The following is a 15,946-nucleotide window of genomic DNA, read 5'->3' as shown; positions in this document are numbered from 1 at the left end:
GCCGGCCACCCCAACCCAGGACAGTACAGGTGGTGGCACTGAGTGTGAGGCCTATAAACCAGGTCTCCATGTGGACCTACTAATGCAAATGACCACCACCTTGAACCTGGCCTCTTGGGGCTCTTGGACAATGACTGAGGCTTGTAGATTTGTTCCTGCCTTATCCAGACAAGGGCCATTTGTGTAACTAAGTTGTCCACAAGCTTTTTTTCTTGTGCTCTGCTGTAGGTAAAAGAATTTGAGTGTGTACCACCATATACTTTATTTATTTATTTAAAACAGATCACTGTATACTACTGTCCTGAATACTATGACATAGAAATATATTTAGATACAGTCTTTTGAATGGATGAGAGGTGAAGACAATTAAATGTTTTAATGTGTTAATAGTACAAGATATATCATACAAACGTACACTGTTTTTAAAAGAAAGCCATGTGATCAGGTCAACATCCCATGTATAAACTCTTGGTGAAATCTGAGTCCAGCATTTAAAGGTCTGGTCCTGAGTTCTGTTTGTTCCAGTTCCTGGTTCTTCAGGCGCTCACAGGTAAACACACAGAACCTCAGGAAGGCAGGTGGACTATGCCATGCGTCCAGTACTTGGTTTTCAATCCTGCTCGCCGATCGTTCAAGGGCTCTGATGAATTTGGGCTGGTCAGTGTTCAGGGGCTATCAGGGAGGGAGGAAATTCCGGTTCCCAAAGCTCGTGGTGTGCAGGTGTGTCTGTGTGCCTGTGGGTGGCACCCTTGGCAGCGCAGTCACAAGCGTGGGGAAACGTCTCCAAACATCTGTTTTTGTAAATATTCTGTTCTTGGCACAGATTATTTTGAAAAGCTGTAACTCTCAAGCATTGTCACTTTTCCTTTGAAGGGACAGATATAAGTGCATTGGGTTAAAATCAGTAAGCTGGCTGACACATTACTGAATTCATTTGTTATTGAAAAAAAAAGAAAACGGTTTCCAGGTTTGAAACTTCTCATGAAAGAAAATGTGTATTTCCTCCTTAGGTTCTAAGTCACAGGATAAACAGGTATTCGTGGGCATTCCCTACGATCACTCGAAAGGATTGTAAAACTTCAGCTATTAAGTCTTTTTTTCAGTTGACCCAACCGTGATATCATGAAGCGTAGAAACTCCAAAACACCCAAGGCACTTCGAGTAAACTAGTAGGCAAGGGCCCACCATCACCTCCGTGTCACGGAGACCCTCCTCTGTCAGGATGCTGTAGCCACTGACACGCAGGCCTGCAAGAGTGCCATGGTGCATCCCCATACTAAATATTAATAAAGCCAATTTTTAAAACATTTTTTCTTTCTTTTTTTTTAATAGTGAAATGGTTTTTTTTGTCTTAATGGAGGTACTGGGGATTGAACCCAGGACCTTGTGCATGCTAGGCACATGCTCTACCACTGAGCTATACCCATTCCTCTCTACTTTTTTTAAAACATTTCTGTTCTGAAAGAAAACTACTTATAAGTAGAATTTCTCATCATTCCTTTACTCCAGTAGGTTGTCTTGCTTACCCACCTTGAAGATCAATAGTGGGGTTCACTGGTGGGGACCATGCTCTATAAATGTGCCTGCTATCTTCAGCCTTTTTTTTTTTTTTGACAGTGCTTATTTGGACATTCATCTGTAGAATCCACTGATTTAGATAGTCTCACAATTTAAAAGATTATGTACTGGGCAAAAATTTAAGTAAAACAGAACACCCTTGAGCAGCATTGCTAAACATTTTGAATGCCCTCACATCCCTGCCAACCCACCCAACTCCCACTCCACCCATCTCTCTTCTTGGCACAGCATCCAAGGCCTTGGTCGGCTTCCCGATCTGGCTCAGTCCCTGCTGCTCACTCCCCAGCCACTCAAAGTTACTTGCTGTTCCACACACACTCTTTCACTTCTTCGTGATCTTATAATACCCTCCCCACGCTAGCTAACAAGAAACTTGGGACTGGCCTCCTGTGTCATCTCCTCCTGGGAGCCTTCCCAGAGCTCACTCTATCTTATGCGTACACACACACACACACACGAATTCTGGTCTTCTCCAGAATCCCCTGATGTTTTGTTGGGCTTCAGTTATAGCAATTACAGCACATGCAGGCATTTGCAGACTGTGAACTCCTTGGATTAAGAACACTGTGATTTTCATTTCCAAATCCTTAGTACCTGGAATAAGTGCCCATCACACAGTAAGCACTTGGCAAATGTTTGTTGGATGGGTAAATGCTTTCTTGTCTTGTGTGTCCTAAAAGACCACAGATTCTACCAGCAAACGTTAAGTACCTGTCATGCCTTCTTCAGCCTGTGCACACGTAGACTTTTAATACCACTGACTGTTGTGGGCTCCCCATGTCATGAAGGAAATGCTTTCCTAGCTGAGACCCATCTCGGTCCTCGGGAAAAGTGCCAAGTGCTGGCCAGTGCCACCAACAAAGCCATCCCTATTCCACACCTCTGGTAAGGAGGGTAGAGCCATGGTTGTCTGCTCCCTATGTGACAGCAGGATGTCTGCCTGTGGCTTTGCTGAGACTCCCTAACTCCTACCCATGCCTTCCTCCAGGCCTGTGCAGACTTAGGCGTCCGTGGAAAGAGATGCCCTGAACCCGGAATGTGACAGAACACGTGACATAACAGCATGTGCCTTGCCTAGGGCCCTGTCCACCTCTGCTTGTTGGTCCGGAGGTCCACTCGGCAGTGACCTCTCTAGAAGTATTATCACCATTCTGTTCTGTATGTACAGAAATTTTTTAAAAGTCCTCTGCATGGGCACATAGAACCTGGAAGATGTATTCAAGCCCATAATGAGGAAAATCCCCAAATAAGGAAGTGGGGCAGAGATAGGGTGGGGATCGGGACCTCTCAACATGCAGTGAGCACTGCTGAGCGTCAGCCTGCCCGGCACAGTGCTCCCAAACTGAAACAACCATCTTCAGAGGAATCCTGTGTGCCTTCTTTGAGAGAGTTCTCAGAAATCAGCAGCCCCTAGTATACACTCACTCTGGACCAGCTCAATTGCTTGCCTGAAAAAGTAAACATTGAGATACTCAATGACTTGTGTAACGTTTAATATTTTAACAGTAAGCAAACAAGCCTTTCAGTGGTAAAAACAGCTTTCCCTTCCCTTCCTGGCTCTGTCCCGGGAGGAGGGAAGTGAGTCTCTGTGGGAAGTCCTCAGACGCTCTTGTGGGGCCTTGCAAGTGGCCGGAGCCAGAGCAGTGGCCTTGGAGTGGACCGTGCCGGGGCTGATTCTGGACTGCAGCCCCTGCCACTTCTGGGGGACTCGGAGTGCCGCGGTGTCAAGTGGGGTGGGGAGGGAACTTGAACTTCCTTTTCTCGTGTACATTGGCTTTTGTAACCAGAAAGCTTCCTAGATTTTGTAATTCGGGGATTCTCCTCCTTGACCTTCCTTTTTTGCTCAAACAGAGCAGATGCTGGTATGCCGTTCAGTGAGACTTCAGATGAAGCCTGGAAGGTGCAGAGCAACGGGCTGGGTGCTTTGGGGAGACAGAAACCCGTAACATGTCTATTAAGGTGGTGGGGCTCAGGGGATATTTTTTCTTTTTGATTTCTAATGTTATGTTCTGGAAGAAATATCTACAAGTTTGATAAAGATGTTTCCTGCTTTGGGACACACAAGGATGTAGGGGGGCCATGGTGAAAACACAGACTGAGAGGTTCGGATCCTGGCTCTGTGGCGTTCTTGCTGTGTGATCCTGGGCCAAGTGCTTCCTCCTGGTTTCTTAGTCTATGAAAGGGTGATGATACCAGAAGCCAGGGCTGGACTAGGAGGCTCTATAAGTGTAAAAGTATATAAAATAAAAGCCTTTTATGGTTTATTGTACCAGGAGAGAAGAAAGAACCATCCCAGTGGGCTGTGTTTTCCTAAATCCATATAGTTCTTTGGTATTGGACTTGGTTCTGTTTAAGTAACGTGCCTGTGATCTGTCTTGCACTTTGACTTTCTAACTTGGGGAGGGGTGTTTTATGAATATTGTTTAAACTATGCTCTAGCGCCCTCCATTTGCCCAAAGGTGCCGGAGAGTCATGCCAGCGAGCCCTAGGCCCCTCCTGATGTCCCCAGAGGCGTCAGTGCTCCAGAACCCCAAGGTCACCCCGCCGCACTCCAGAGGCCTGCTGGCCCCACCCCAGAGCCCTCTGTGCAGGGCCGCCTCCTCCCAGCCGGTCCTCTCATAGCCCCAGAGGAGGACCTCAGCCAGGAGCCTCTCTCAGGACTCAGGTCAGTTCCCAGATGCTACCGTCTAGTGTTGTCCTCCTGGGAAGGTGGACGGTCTGTCTTTATGCCCTCCCAACCCACCGGGGCCTCAAGAGATGGGATTAAGCCTGGGGATGTGTCATTTCTTGGCCAGACTTTTCCAGAAAAGGAAGTTAGCAACTTCTCTGACAAGAAGGCTTCTTTGAATTGTGACCTTTTTCTATTCCCCTCTTGGTAGTGGGAGAAAGTTCATCTTGGCCAAACCAGACGCCCGTCAGCCCACTATGGGGATGATCGGCCCCGGCCGGAGACTGGTTTCCCTTCTCAGCCTACACCACTTCTTGAAAATTTTCATAAACCACAATCCCTTGTGGGTAACATTTCACGACTGCTCTTTTATTAACTGTCTATGACTGATTTTAAGACAGGTTTTCTATCCTGCTGATTTTAAAAGAATTTGGATAATTTATTAAGTTGTCACTTAATAGCACTTCATACTATTTTATCTTTAATCACCTCACATCTTAACCATGTGGTTAATTAAAAGCCACATTTTAAATTGATTTGTAAATAATTTGTTGCAATTGTGTTTTCTACAGATATTTACTGACTACCCTTTAAAGCATAAATTTTGAGGAACTACTATTAGACAAATATGGACAGGCACTTTTTTTTTTTTAAAGCAAGAGTTTAATTTAAATATGATCTTTACTGGGAATGAGCTTCAACCAACTGAAGCCAAAAGTAAAACTGGCTGTTTCAGGAGAAGAAAAAAAACTCTTGCTTTGTGTGCACTGGGTCTCGAGCTGGGCTCTTCGGGCTGCAGCGTTAGAGCGCAGTAACTAACAAATGCTTTACCAGCCGTCTGTCTGAGCCTTCCGCACAGTCCTAACCTGCCTGGTAAATGGTGTTGGGTTAGTATCGGCCTGAATGTGGTGCTGATTCAGAACTCCTCCCCTGTGAGTCATGGCTACTTCTCCCCACTTGAAGGACTGTGAGTTGTAGAGGGCTCCTCTCCACTCCACCTGCATCTCTGGGGCCTTCACTCTTCTGCTGCCCTCACTGCCCACCTGCGATCCAAGCCTTGGCCTTCACGCCCACAGATTCCAGAATGTGGTGCTTCTGTGTCGTGGGCGTCCCGGGGTCTTACTGAGCTGACTCAAACCCCTTCCTTCTCTACAGGTTAGTGTCTGATGAACTCTGGGCTGGGTTCTCTGCTTCTCACACTTGAAATCTCATGAAATAAATTTCCCTAAATTGAGGGAGACCTTTATAAACCTCTGTTCTTATTTCTGCCATCACCGTGTCTGATAATCTCTAGCCGATTTTCCCAACTCTGTGTGCCAGATTTAAATGTAACATTCATACATGACAGAGTAGATTTTCTCTGGAGGAAAATGACCAGTCTCATGTGGAAGCTCACAGACCACTGCTCACAGTTAAAGCAGGAAAAACTGGTCCTTAGGGTTCAAGGCAAGAGAATACACACCATCTTACCACTCATGTGTCCGCCTGCAGTGTCTGCTTCTGGGTCAAGACCACTGAGGGCCCCCATTCCAAACTCTCCCCCTGCTCCCCCACAGCACTCCCCAGGTCTTAGAAATCACCCTGCAGCCAGGACACTAAGCTGAGTTTCCTTTTGCTGTTCTGTGATGGTGGAGGGTAAAACCAGTCAGAAAGGGGAATCCCATCAGTCTGAATATTTTTCTAAGAAACAGCACATTCATACGAACTGTGGAGACCGTCTGAATAGCATTCATCAGATGACGACCACTCCAGCGGTCACGTTGCTTATACAAGCCCTACCATTGATCTTACCTGTTGAGAAGAAATGAAGTCAGCTTCCTAAGAGTGTACATTCTCTAAGCATACGGAGCAGAAGTGGCGCCTCTCCCTCCCGCGTGCTGTTTTGAGTTGGGGTGGGACAAGAGGAAGGGAGGAGAAACACAGAGAATAAGCCTTGTGTCTCAAAACTGACTCTTCCCCACTTTCCCCGCCTTCCCCAGACACTCAGGATTCACGTTTCACCAAAACTCTAACTTTCTGTCTTTGGTCCACAAATCACGCCCCCTCCAGCAAGGATGGCAGCACTTAGGCAGCTGGCACTCCTGCTCTGGAAGAACTACACTTTGCAGGTGGGTCTGACCCCAGCGGGGCGCCATGGAGTTGGGGGCTCGGGGCAGGAGAGGAACCTGGAGGAGGGGGAGTCCGCGGGAGGGGGCTCTGTGAGCCCCTCGCCTCTGCCTCTCGCTCATCCGCATGTGGTCTCCATTTCTCTTCAGAAACGGAAGGTCCTGGTGACCGTCTTGGAACTCTTCCTGCCCTTACTGTTCTCTGGGATCCTGATTTGGCTTCGCCTGAAGATCCAGTCGGAGAATGTGCCCAATGCCACCGTCTACCCCGGCCAGTCCATCCGGGAGCTGCCCCTGTTCTTCAGCTTCCCTCCTCCAGGAGACACCTGGGAGCTGGCCTATGTCCCATCCCAGAGTGATGCTGTGAAGACCATCACGGAGACGGTGAGGAGGATGCTGGTGATCAACATGAGAGGTAGGTGATGTCGCTGTGGGGCTCAGGGCCAGAGAGGCAGGGACCAGCCAAGTGGGGCGCCGTGGCCAGACACAGTCTCTCCTTTCATTGGCCGCATTGCTGGGCGAATCCCTCGGCTCTGTGACGTGTCTCGTTATAAAACAAGGGCCAGGGTTGTGAGGGCCATGTGGAGTAACGTGCATGACAGTTTAGCAGCACCAGACTGTGACTCCTCAGAGTAGAAATGGCCGTCCACGTACCCCAGCAGAGCTCTTTAACTACCTGGGCAAGGTGTGTTGGGGTGCACAGTGCCAAGAACCTTTTCCCGGATGTGGTTTTGGGAGGACAGCCCTAACCAGAGTCAACAGGAAGCCTATTGAGGGACATTCCCAGTAAAAGTGCCAGTTGTCTTCACTAGGTCTTTGCTTTCAGAATATAAAATATTATCCCTTTTTCTCTCCCTCTTGATTTTGGCACATAACCTCCTGTGGCCTGTTTAATTCAGGGGAGCAAACACTTAGGGGAAGACCCCTGGTCCCTCACTAAGTGATTGTAGTAAAACCCTTTGTGTGAAATGGGGTCTGGGTGACAGAGAAATCGCTGAAGTATCTGTTAGTGCCCACTTGAATTTTTTAAGCACGCTGTTATGGTTATGAGAGCGGGAGACTGACGCAGGCTGCAGAGCCCGGTGGGTGGTGGCCACCCACATGGAGGGGGCCACTTACGGACTCAGCATTGCTGCCAGCCCTGCTCTAGCTCTCAAATTCCAGAAGCCCAGGGCTGGCCTTGATGGCGAGGTTCTGCCAGTCTTCACTGCAGCCCATCTCTGCCAAAACCAGAAACCTCCTCAAATCTTGGTAAAGATTTACAAAGCCCAAGAAACTCATGTGTTTTAGTCCCTGATCTGAAGGTCCAGCTCTTCCAAGCAGAGCGGACAATTGGACATCTCTCGGCACCCATGCTCCCCACAGTGCACGGCTTTCCCTCGGAGAAGAACTTTGAGGACTACATAAAGTATGACAACCGCTCTTCCAACGTGCTGGCCGCCGTGGTGTTCGAGCACACCTTCAACCACAGCAGGGACCCCCTGCCACTGGCGGTGAGGACCCCAGCCCCACAAAGCCAAGCTTCCTCCCCCATGAACCAATCCACCTTCCAAAGGTGCTCTGCCTGTCTAGAGCAAGTCCCCGACTTTCCCTGTGGAGCCAGAACCACCGTCTCAGCCCCACAGAGGGAGCCCTGGTGGCACTTGACCCACTGGGCCAGAGCATTTTGGAAACCTTGCCTGCCTGAGGAAGGTGGCCATAGACCATCACCAGAGGCCCCTTTTTTGTCCCATCACTTTATAAAAGGCATTACTGGTTCCCTTGGACGGGGTCAAATAGGACAAGTAGGAAAGTAGCAGATACTTGGGACGTAAGCCCAATGTGGCATTAGAATTTCAGTTACATATTTAAACAAACAAAAAGAAAGCTCTCTGCTTGCCTCAGTGGCATTAAGACAGGGAAACTGTCGAGTCCCCCAGCATTATGATGGTGGCCCTGCCCTGGCGTTAGCAGTGACAAATCTTGCATGAAGTCCACGTTGGTAGATAACAGAAAAAGCTGGTGAAGAGACCCGCAGGCCCCCTGTTCCCCAGTGGGACCACTCGCCCCGACCTTCTGGAACCCAGGTATTGGGGGTCGGCTGGGGGTGGTGAGTTCATGGTAATGACAGTCCCCCAGACTCCCTCTCCCTGAACACACATGTTTGCTCCTCTGTCTAGATTGATCAGAGCAGTTGGTTCTGTCTTTGTCTCTGTAGGTGAAATATCACTTACGGTTCAGTTACACACGAAGAAATTACATGTGGACCCAAACAGGCTCCTTTTTCCTGAAAGAGACAGAAGGATGGCACACCACTTCCCTTTTCCCACTTTTCCCAAACCCAGGACCAAGGGAGCCCACGTCTGCTGATGGTGGAGAACCTGGTGAGAAGCGCTTGTCGGGGCCGCCTTCCCTCCCTGGGGTGCTGGCTGGTGATCATCACATGGGGGGACCCACCTTGTGTTTCCTTGAAGGAATACTTTTTAGGAATATTTGATCTTATTCTTTGTAGGAGAAGGAAGAAAACATGCAGTAAAAGTGGCTTCTGAAAGGCTAAAGTAATCTTTTGTCTCCCTATTTCCCAGGAGACATGCGTTCTTGAATGAAACATTTATATTTCAAGGTTTAAGGAGCTTCAATTTGCATTGGATATTTTGAGCTTGGTTTTACATTTCCCTTCTCTCTTTGCCCCTCTCTGTGCAGTTCTCTAGGCTTTGTAAGCACTGTGGTCCTTGTGTAACTGTCCATAGTTTCATTGAGTCAGTGGAATGTCTGTGGAAGTCAGATCTCGGCTTGTTGTACCGTAGGTGTGTGTGTCGGTCTGTCCCATGTCACTTGGTCAGGCAGCTGGCTTATTTATCTCCTCTGAAGCATGGTCCCACCTTGGAACTGAGTAACTGGGACTCAGGACTACATGCAGCTGCAGGTTCCAGGCAGCATCCAGGGTGTTGCAGAGACTACAGAATTCCTGGGTCTGTAAGAGACAGAACTTGTTATAGGTTTTGATGAGAAGTCCCAAGAATTCCCTAAATAGAGCATCGGGAGGGCAGGAGGCAGCCAGCATTTAGAGATGCATGTCCAGTGTCAGGACCCGTCACCAGATGAATGTTCCAGGGAAGGGTTTTTAAATCCAAAAGAGGAGCAAAGATGAGCAAGGCAAGGTGACATGTGCAAGGCCCCAGTTGAGGCCCTGGACAGGTCACCATCAGGGGGGTAAGGAGAAGCCGCATCAGCTATCACACGCACTGCCAGTGGCCAGCACCAGGAAACACTGTGACCCGGGGGCTAGGCGGTCCCTCTTGTTTATGGGGCAATTTCCTAAGCTTGGAAGTAGCAGAGAAAAATGTTCTCAAGGGAGAAGAGGGACCGATTTCACTACGTACAAACTTGAAATTTGCTAAAAAAAGAAGACGTTTAACACCCATTCTAAAAGCAAATAAGAGACTGGGGAAAGCATTTCGGCAAATGACAAAGGGTAAATATCTTCTGTTTTATAAAGGACTCCTTATTCCAAATCAGTTAGAAAAATATGGAGTCCCCAAGAGATGCGGAAAGGACGTGAACCTGGCACGCAGCAGCCACTCAGTGAATTAGGCCAGTGTTCTCCCCACGCCCACCCACAAATGTCCACACCTCAGACCCCTGTTCCCCTGTTAAAAATTGAGCCCTGGGAATAGTCTGAAAGAAGGAGAAAACCCACATGCACAAAGATGTTCACTGTAGCATTAGCCACGATCATAACAATTTCAGCAGTGGGACATGATTGATTTAGAGGGTGGCTTTGCCTCAGCAGTGAGCAGCCACAGAAGTGTGGTGAGACCCCGTGGCGGCATGGCAAAGCCTTGTGGAAGAACAACGTTGGGCAAGGAGCAGGCAAGCTGTTTCGTGGGGGAGGTGGTGTGATGTGAAAAAGACACTGGCTTTGAATCCAAAGAGACCAGGGTCCCATCTCAGCTTTGCCCACTCCCCCTGTGTGGCCCAACTCCCTGGGCCTCAGTGGCCCTGTCTGTCTGATATCATTCAATACTCTGCAGGGTCGTTGTGAAGATGAGCACGACAGTGGGTGATGTTGACTGAGCACCTGCTGTTATCACAAGCCTAAAAAGACTTGCACTTAAAGGAGGTGATAGCAGTGCACAGATGGCCCCCTCGGGTTAGGAGTGTGGTTGGCATAAAATTGCTTTTCTTGTTTAGAGGCTGGAACACTGGCAGCTACTAGTTCCATGTTAGAAGACATTAGCTGTTTTACATGTCACTGTTTGAGGAATGAGGGTGCCCAGGCCACCCAGACCTGCACCCCACACCTCCACTCTGTCCCCTGGGCTCCAGCCTCAGGGACTCAGGCTGCCCTTTTCTCTCCTAAGGCTGCGCCCACTCCTTTTGTGGGCTCAGTCTCTCCCAAGCCTAGCTCTGGACTGGAATACCATGTGCTCCCAGGCCGTTTTCACTTGAGACATATTATCACAAACAACTTTGGGGAGTCAGAAAGGGCCAGCAGAGAGAGGCCACAAAGTATCACAAAGGTCAGTAGCAGTGGCCTTTGGGCTGTGGTTCCTGCCTCCCTTTGAGTTGGTAACTTGAGGATGGATGGAATTAAATTTGCTAATCAGCTGGCCTCAAGGTGGCAAGACTGGCATTGATTATCCCAGTAGGCCCGATGGAATCACACAGGTCCTTCAAAGTGGACAAGGGAGGCAGGAGAGAGTGTCAGAGAAAAATGTGCTGATGGAGGCAGGGTCAGAGAGATGCTGCTCAGCTGGCTTGGAAAGTGGAGAGAGGGGCCCCGAGCCAAAGAGTGAGGGCAGCCCCTACAAACTAAAAACTGCAGGAAACCTTGGGGCATCAGGCAATGTCGCTCCGTGGCCTCATTCACCAGGGAGACCCTCGCACAGCTCAGTGCCTATGGCGCTCTGAGCACCAGCACTCGCGAGGTGACCCCACGTGCCGGCGTGTCCTCTGCTCCTGCACCCAGGGTATATCCGAGAGGGCTTCCTGGCCATGCAGCACGCTGTGGACAGAGCCATCATGCAGTACCACGCGAACACCTCCACGCGCCAGCTGTTCGAGAAGCTCACCGTGATCGCCAAGAGGTTCCCCTACCCGCCTTTCATCTCGGATCCCTTCCTGGTCGCCATCCAGTACCAGCTTCCCCTGCTGCTCATGCTGAGCTTCACTTACACCTCGCTCACCATTATCCGGGCTGTCGTGCAGGAGAAGGAGAGGAAACTGAAGGTACCCCGGGGTGTATTGGGCTTTGAGACATCTTGGGTCCAGGCACAGTGTGGCTGCAGGGTGGTTGTGTCCTGCATCCTGTCGTCAGGCGGGGTTGGCTCCCGGGTACCAGGGCCACAAGAACAGGTGGGCATGGGGCTGATGCCTGTCTCAGGCTTCTCTGTAGTCAAGCCTGATCTACCCACATTTTAAAACACCGATAAAGCACTGTATTCCGTGTGCAGTATACTGAGGACTGAACATTGAGAAGACAGTGTTTTGGATGTACTGGGTTGAGTAGAAAACATCGCTGAAACTAATTTCGCTTGTTCCTTTAAACTTTTCTGATGTGGCTACTGAAGTTCTGAGTTATACGTGTGGCTCACGTTCTGTTTCTGTTGAACTGAGCCACTCCAGACAGTCGGTCAACACGAGACAATGTTTAACTGGACGGCCGGTGGGAAGCTAACTAATTTTGCATATAGATCAAAGAGGACTGAAGTTCTAGGCTGCTGGGCCCAGTGTCGTGGGGAATTAGGAAGCCCAAGAAGCGCCACTCTGAAGGAATCTCACTGACTTAATTGGGTGCTCTGAATGAATAGTGTCCCCTGTAACCTCACATCATCAACACTGCCAAAATCATCTAAAATTTATATGCAGTTTTTCCTTTGGCAATGTCTGTAATGCCAGAAAAAGACATTTATAGTATTCTCAGTGGTGCCAAATCTGTGGTTATTGGAGCTTTTAAATTGCTCCAGACGAGAGGCTGGGAGAGCTGATGAGGTGGATACTGTCTGCTTGGACACCTTAATAACTTTAATGAAACAATGCGACACTGAAGTGGTTAGCAGTGGATGAGGAAATGGTGCAGGAAGAAAGTTTGTGTATGCGCACGTCTGCAGATACATAGATGAAACATTCCATGATGGTTGAGCCTAAGTGAGGGGTGTACCAGTGGCCACTGTATTGATCTTCCCATTTTTCTGGCAGTTTGAAATTATGCAGAAGAAGTTGGAAAATCAGCCTAGCTAGGTGCCTGGCCTGTGAGAGACACTTAATCAGCCCTAGTCCCCTCCCCGAGACCAGTATTGTCGGCTGGAACGTTCCGAGGTCGTGCATGGGCAGGGTCTGCTGTCCTCAATGGTCCCACTGGGCACTTGTGGCTGCCGGGACTGAGGAACTGAATTTTTAATTTTAATTAATTTCAGCTGAAATAGCCATGCGTAGCCAGTGGCCGCAGTATTGGATTGCGCAGGTTTAGACCTGTGTGGAAGGCTTGTCCCGGCATCACCGAGTTCCCATCCTTCCCGCAGGGGGTGCCCCTCACAAGAAAAGTCTGGACCCCTCCATTTCAGAGCACAGGAGGTGAGGCAGTGCCTCTGGCTTCTGAGGCCTTCTGCCATTAGTCCTTGAACTGCCCTGGGACCACGTGTCATAGGAAGGCTGTTACCTTTAGTGTGGTTTAACTCACAGGGTCTCTACCAGGCAGCGAGGGCTCCGCTCTCCTGACCCAGAACCCCAGCACCAGTGGTCACATCAGCCACACCGCACAGCTTCCTGGGGGCAGTGCAAGGGACCCAGAGAGGACTGGGAAGCACAGGGCGGGAGCTGAGGCTGCTGCTGAGGGATTCATGAGCGTAGTCCACAGGGAGGCCGGGCGCGCCCAGCACTTCCAGGGCCTAAGTGTGGGACCGTAGCGCCCTCCCTGGCGGCCCAGAGAGGAGATAGGCAAAGCCTTTGCTCCACGCTCCACTGGGGGGGCGAGGGAGCACCTAGATTGGGGGAAGGTGGGCTAATCCTGGCTGCAGAGCAGGGAGGGCATCCCGGAGGTGGCATTTAAGCCTGGGAGAGGTAGGAAGAGGGTGAGATTCCTAACACCCAAGGTCCACGGCTGATACAGAGTGGGCCACATCCTTGCCTCTGGCCAGCAATTCTTTACTGTTCCCACGCCTGGTCTAGGGCCCAGGTGTCCCACTGCCCTCCTACTGGCCCACATGCCACTCGGGCACACACACAGACACGCACATGTGCCGAGGCTCTAAGGAGAGTCGGGGTGAGGGAGGGTCCAGGGCGGGGCGGGCAGGCAGTGGAGCATGTGCCCCCTCCCCCAGGAGTACATGCGCATGATGGGGCTCAGCGGCTGGCTGCACTGGACCGCCTGGTTCCTCCTCTTCTTCCTCTTCCTCCTCATCGTTGTCTCCTTCATGACCCTGCTCTTCTGTGTCAAGGTATGTGTGACTTCAAAAGGGGCTATGATATGAAAAGCAAAGTGTTCAAGTTGGTGGGAGGGCCAGAGGCAGCTGTGGCACCCCAGGGAGACCCTTAAGACTCTGCATTTACAGATTTGGGGGGAGTCTGCCCTTTGGGTAGAAAGGGACAGTGGCTTTCTCACTCACTCAAGCGTAGCCCCTTCTCCCATCTGTACCAGTCTCACTGATGGCTGGGAACGTTTAAGACTCTCCCTGGTTTTGCCTCTACCTCCCCTGCCACCCTGCCCGTGCTGACCCCTGGGATGGGTCACGCACAGGTGAAGAAAGACGTGGCGGTGCTGGCACACAGTGACCCCTCGCTGGTGCTGGTCTTCCTGGCCTGCTTTGCCATCTCCTCCATCTCCTTCAGCTTCATGGTCAGCACCTTCTTCAGTAAAGGTGAGTTGTCCTGCCCTCTGGGAGCATGGACTGTGGGTGACCCATGTCTCAGAAGACCAGCAGATTCTTTAGGGAGATGAGTAAGGTTAAGGGGTCAACGGGCACCTGAGCAGAAATAACTCAGAGACTGAGGTTTTCTTGACTCTGTGCCTTCCTTTAGATTCAATTTTCTGGGTGTTGAAGTACATCCCTGAACAGCTCTCTCAGTGAAGCTCGCTAAGTGGTTCACTCTCATCAACTTTGTGTGTCCAAAGTTGTCTCTCTTTTGCCCTCACTCCTAAATACTGTTTTAGCTGCAGACAAAATTCTCCATGGATCGGTATTTTCCCTAGGCACTTGGATAATATTCCCTTATTGTCACTGGCTATCCATTGTTGTTGGGAAGACATCTGCTGACAATGTAGGTGTGAATTTTCTTGACGAATGTTTTCATCTTAGGATTCGCGTCTCTTTTCAGTTCTTGCATTTCAGTTAGTCTTTCATCGCGTTTTGCTCCCTATCATCCCCTCCTTTCTCTTCTATTAGACCAGAGTTGGAGCCTCTCAGTCTGTCCTTCATGTCTCTTAACTTTTTTTTATTATGGTAATAAAATACATATAACATCAATTTACCACATTAACCATTTTAAGTATAAAATTCAGTGACATTAAGGACATTCACATTGTTGTGCAGCTGTCACCACCATCCATCCCAGGACTCTTTTCATCTTGCAAAGCTGAACCTCTGCCCTCATTAAACACTAACTCCCCATCCCCCTGCCTCTGGAAACCACCATTACACTTTCTGTCTCTATGGGTGTGACTACTCTAGGGACCTCAGGTAAGTGGAATCATGCAGCATTTGTCTTTCTGTGACTGGCTTACTTCATTCAGCATACTGTCTTCAGGGTTCATCCATGCTGTAGCATGTGTCAGAATTTCCTTCCTTTGTAAGGCTGAATAATATTTCATCATATATATATATACACACACCATATTTTGCTTATCCATTCACAATGGACAGTGGGATGTTTCCACGTTTTGACTATTGGGAATAATGCCACTGTGCACATGAATGTACAAATATCTCTTTGAGCCCCTGCTTTCAGTTCATTTGAGTGTATACCTAGAAGTAGAATTGCTTTTTTGAGGACTGCCATAGTGTTCCTACAACAGCTGAACATTTTATAGTCCCACCAACAATGCATAAGGATTCCAGTTTCTCCACATCCTCACTAATACTTACTATTTTTTGCTTTTTTGATAGTAGCCACCCTATTGGGTGTCAGGCATATCTCTCAGTCTATCCTTCATGTCTTTTAACTACCTTTTCACACCTTAAAAAAATATCTTTTTGCTGAGTTCTGTGTGGATTCCTTAGAGTCGTCTTCTAATTCCCTAATTCTCTCTTTGACTGTGTATGTCCTAGACTGTGTCTCATCTTTGAGATTTTATTTATGTGACTATATTTATTCTTCATCAACTGTCCAGTTGATTTTTGTACATATGCACTTATTCTTGTTTCTTTATTCATTTTTGTGGGGCGAAATCCTTCTTTTATTAATGGAAGCATTTCTTCCTTTACTCCTAAAAGTCCTTGACATTCTTATTTTGAAGTCTTTCTCTTTCCTACTCAAACTCATTCCCCTGGAGAGCATTGAACAGGTGGATAATTCCCACATTTAGATCTCCAGCTTGGGCTTCTCTCCTCAAATCCAGACTCATGCCCACCAGCTTCCCTTAGATGCTTAATATGCATCTTAGTCCAAGCACGTCCTG

At 49.0% G+C, this 15,946-nt stretch overlaps 1 protein-coding gene across 12 annotated transcripts in view; it reads left to right on the top strand.

Moving 5' to 3' along the window:
- Positions 1-15,946, top strand: part of ABCA3 (ATP binding cassette subfamily A member 3) — a 43,981-nt gene that overhangs the window by 2,755 nt on the left and 25,280 nt on the right. For 4 of the 12 annotated variants that reach the window (XM_064478349.1, XM_064478348.1, XM_031447634.2 and 1 more), the window contains exons 2-10: positions 4,038-4,243; positions 5,210-5,401; positions 6,296-6,354; positions 6,502-6,766; positions 7,642-7,844; positions 8,549-8,714; positions 11,303-11,562; positions 13,653-13,769; positions 14,069-14,189. In XM_064478349.1, the coding sequence (XP_064334419.1) occupies positions 6,301-6,354; positions 6,502-6,766; positions 7,642-7,844; positions 8,549-8,714; positions 11,303-11,562; positions 13,653-13,769; positions 14,069-14,189 (1,186 nt within the window). In that variant the 5' untranslated portion in view covers positions 4,038-4,243; positions 5,210-5,401; positions 6,296-6,300. Of the gene's footprint in view, positions 1-3,349; positions 3,479-4,037; positions 4,244-4,457; positions 4,590-5,209; positions 5,402-6,225; positions 6,355-6,501; positions 6,767-7,641; positions 7,845-8,548; positions 8,715-11,302; positions 11,563-13,652; positions 13,770-14,068; positions 14,190-15,946 lie in introns of those variants that run through there. The other 8 variants (XM_031447628.2, XM_031447629.2, XM_031447631.2 and 5 more) reach the window with 8 other exon arrangements.

Source organism: Camelus dromedarius, chromosome 24 (assembly GCF_036321535.1).
Source record: "Camelus dromedarius isolate mCamDro1 chromosome 24, mCamDro1.pat, whole genome shotgun sequence".
NCBI lineage: Eukaryota > Metazoa > Chordata > Mammalia > Artiodactyla > Camelidae > Camelus > Camelus dromedarius.
This window is presented reverse-complemented; position numbering and strand designations above follow the sequence as displayed.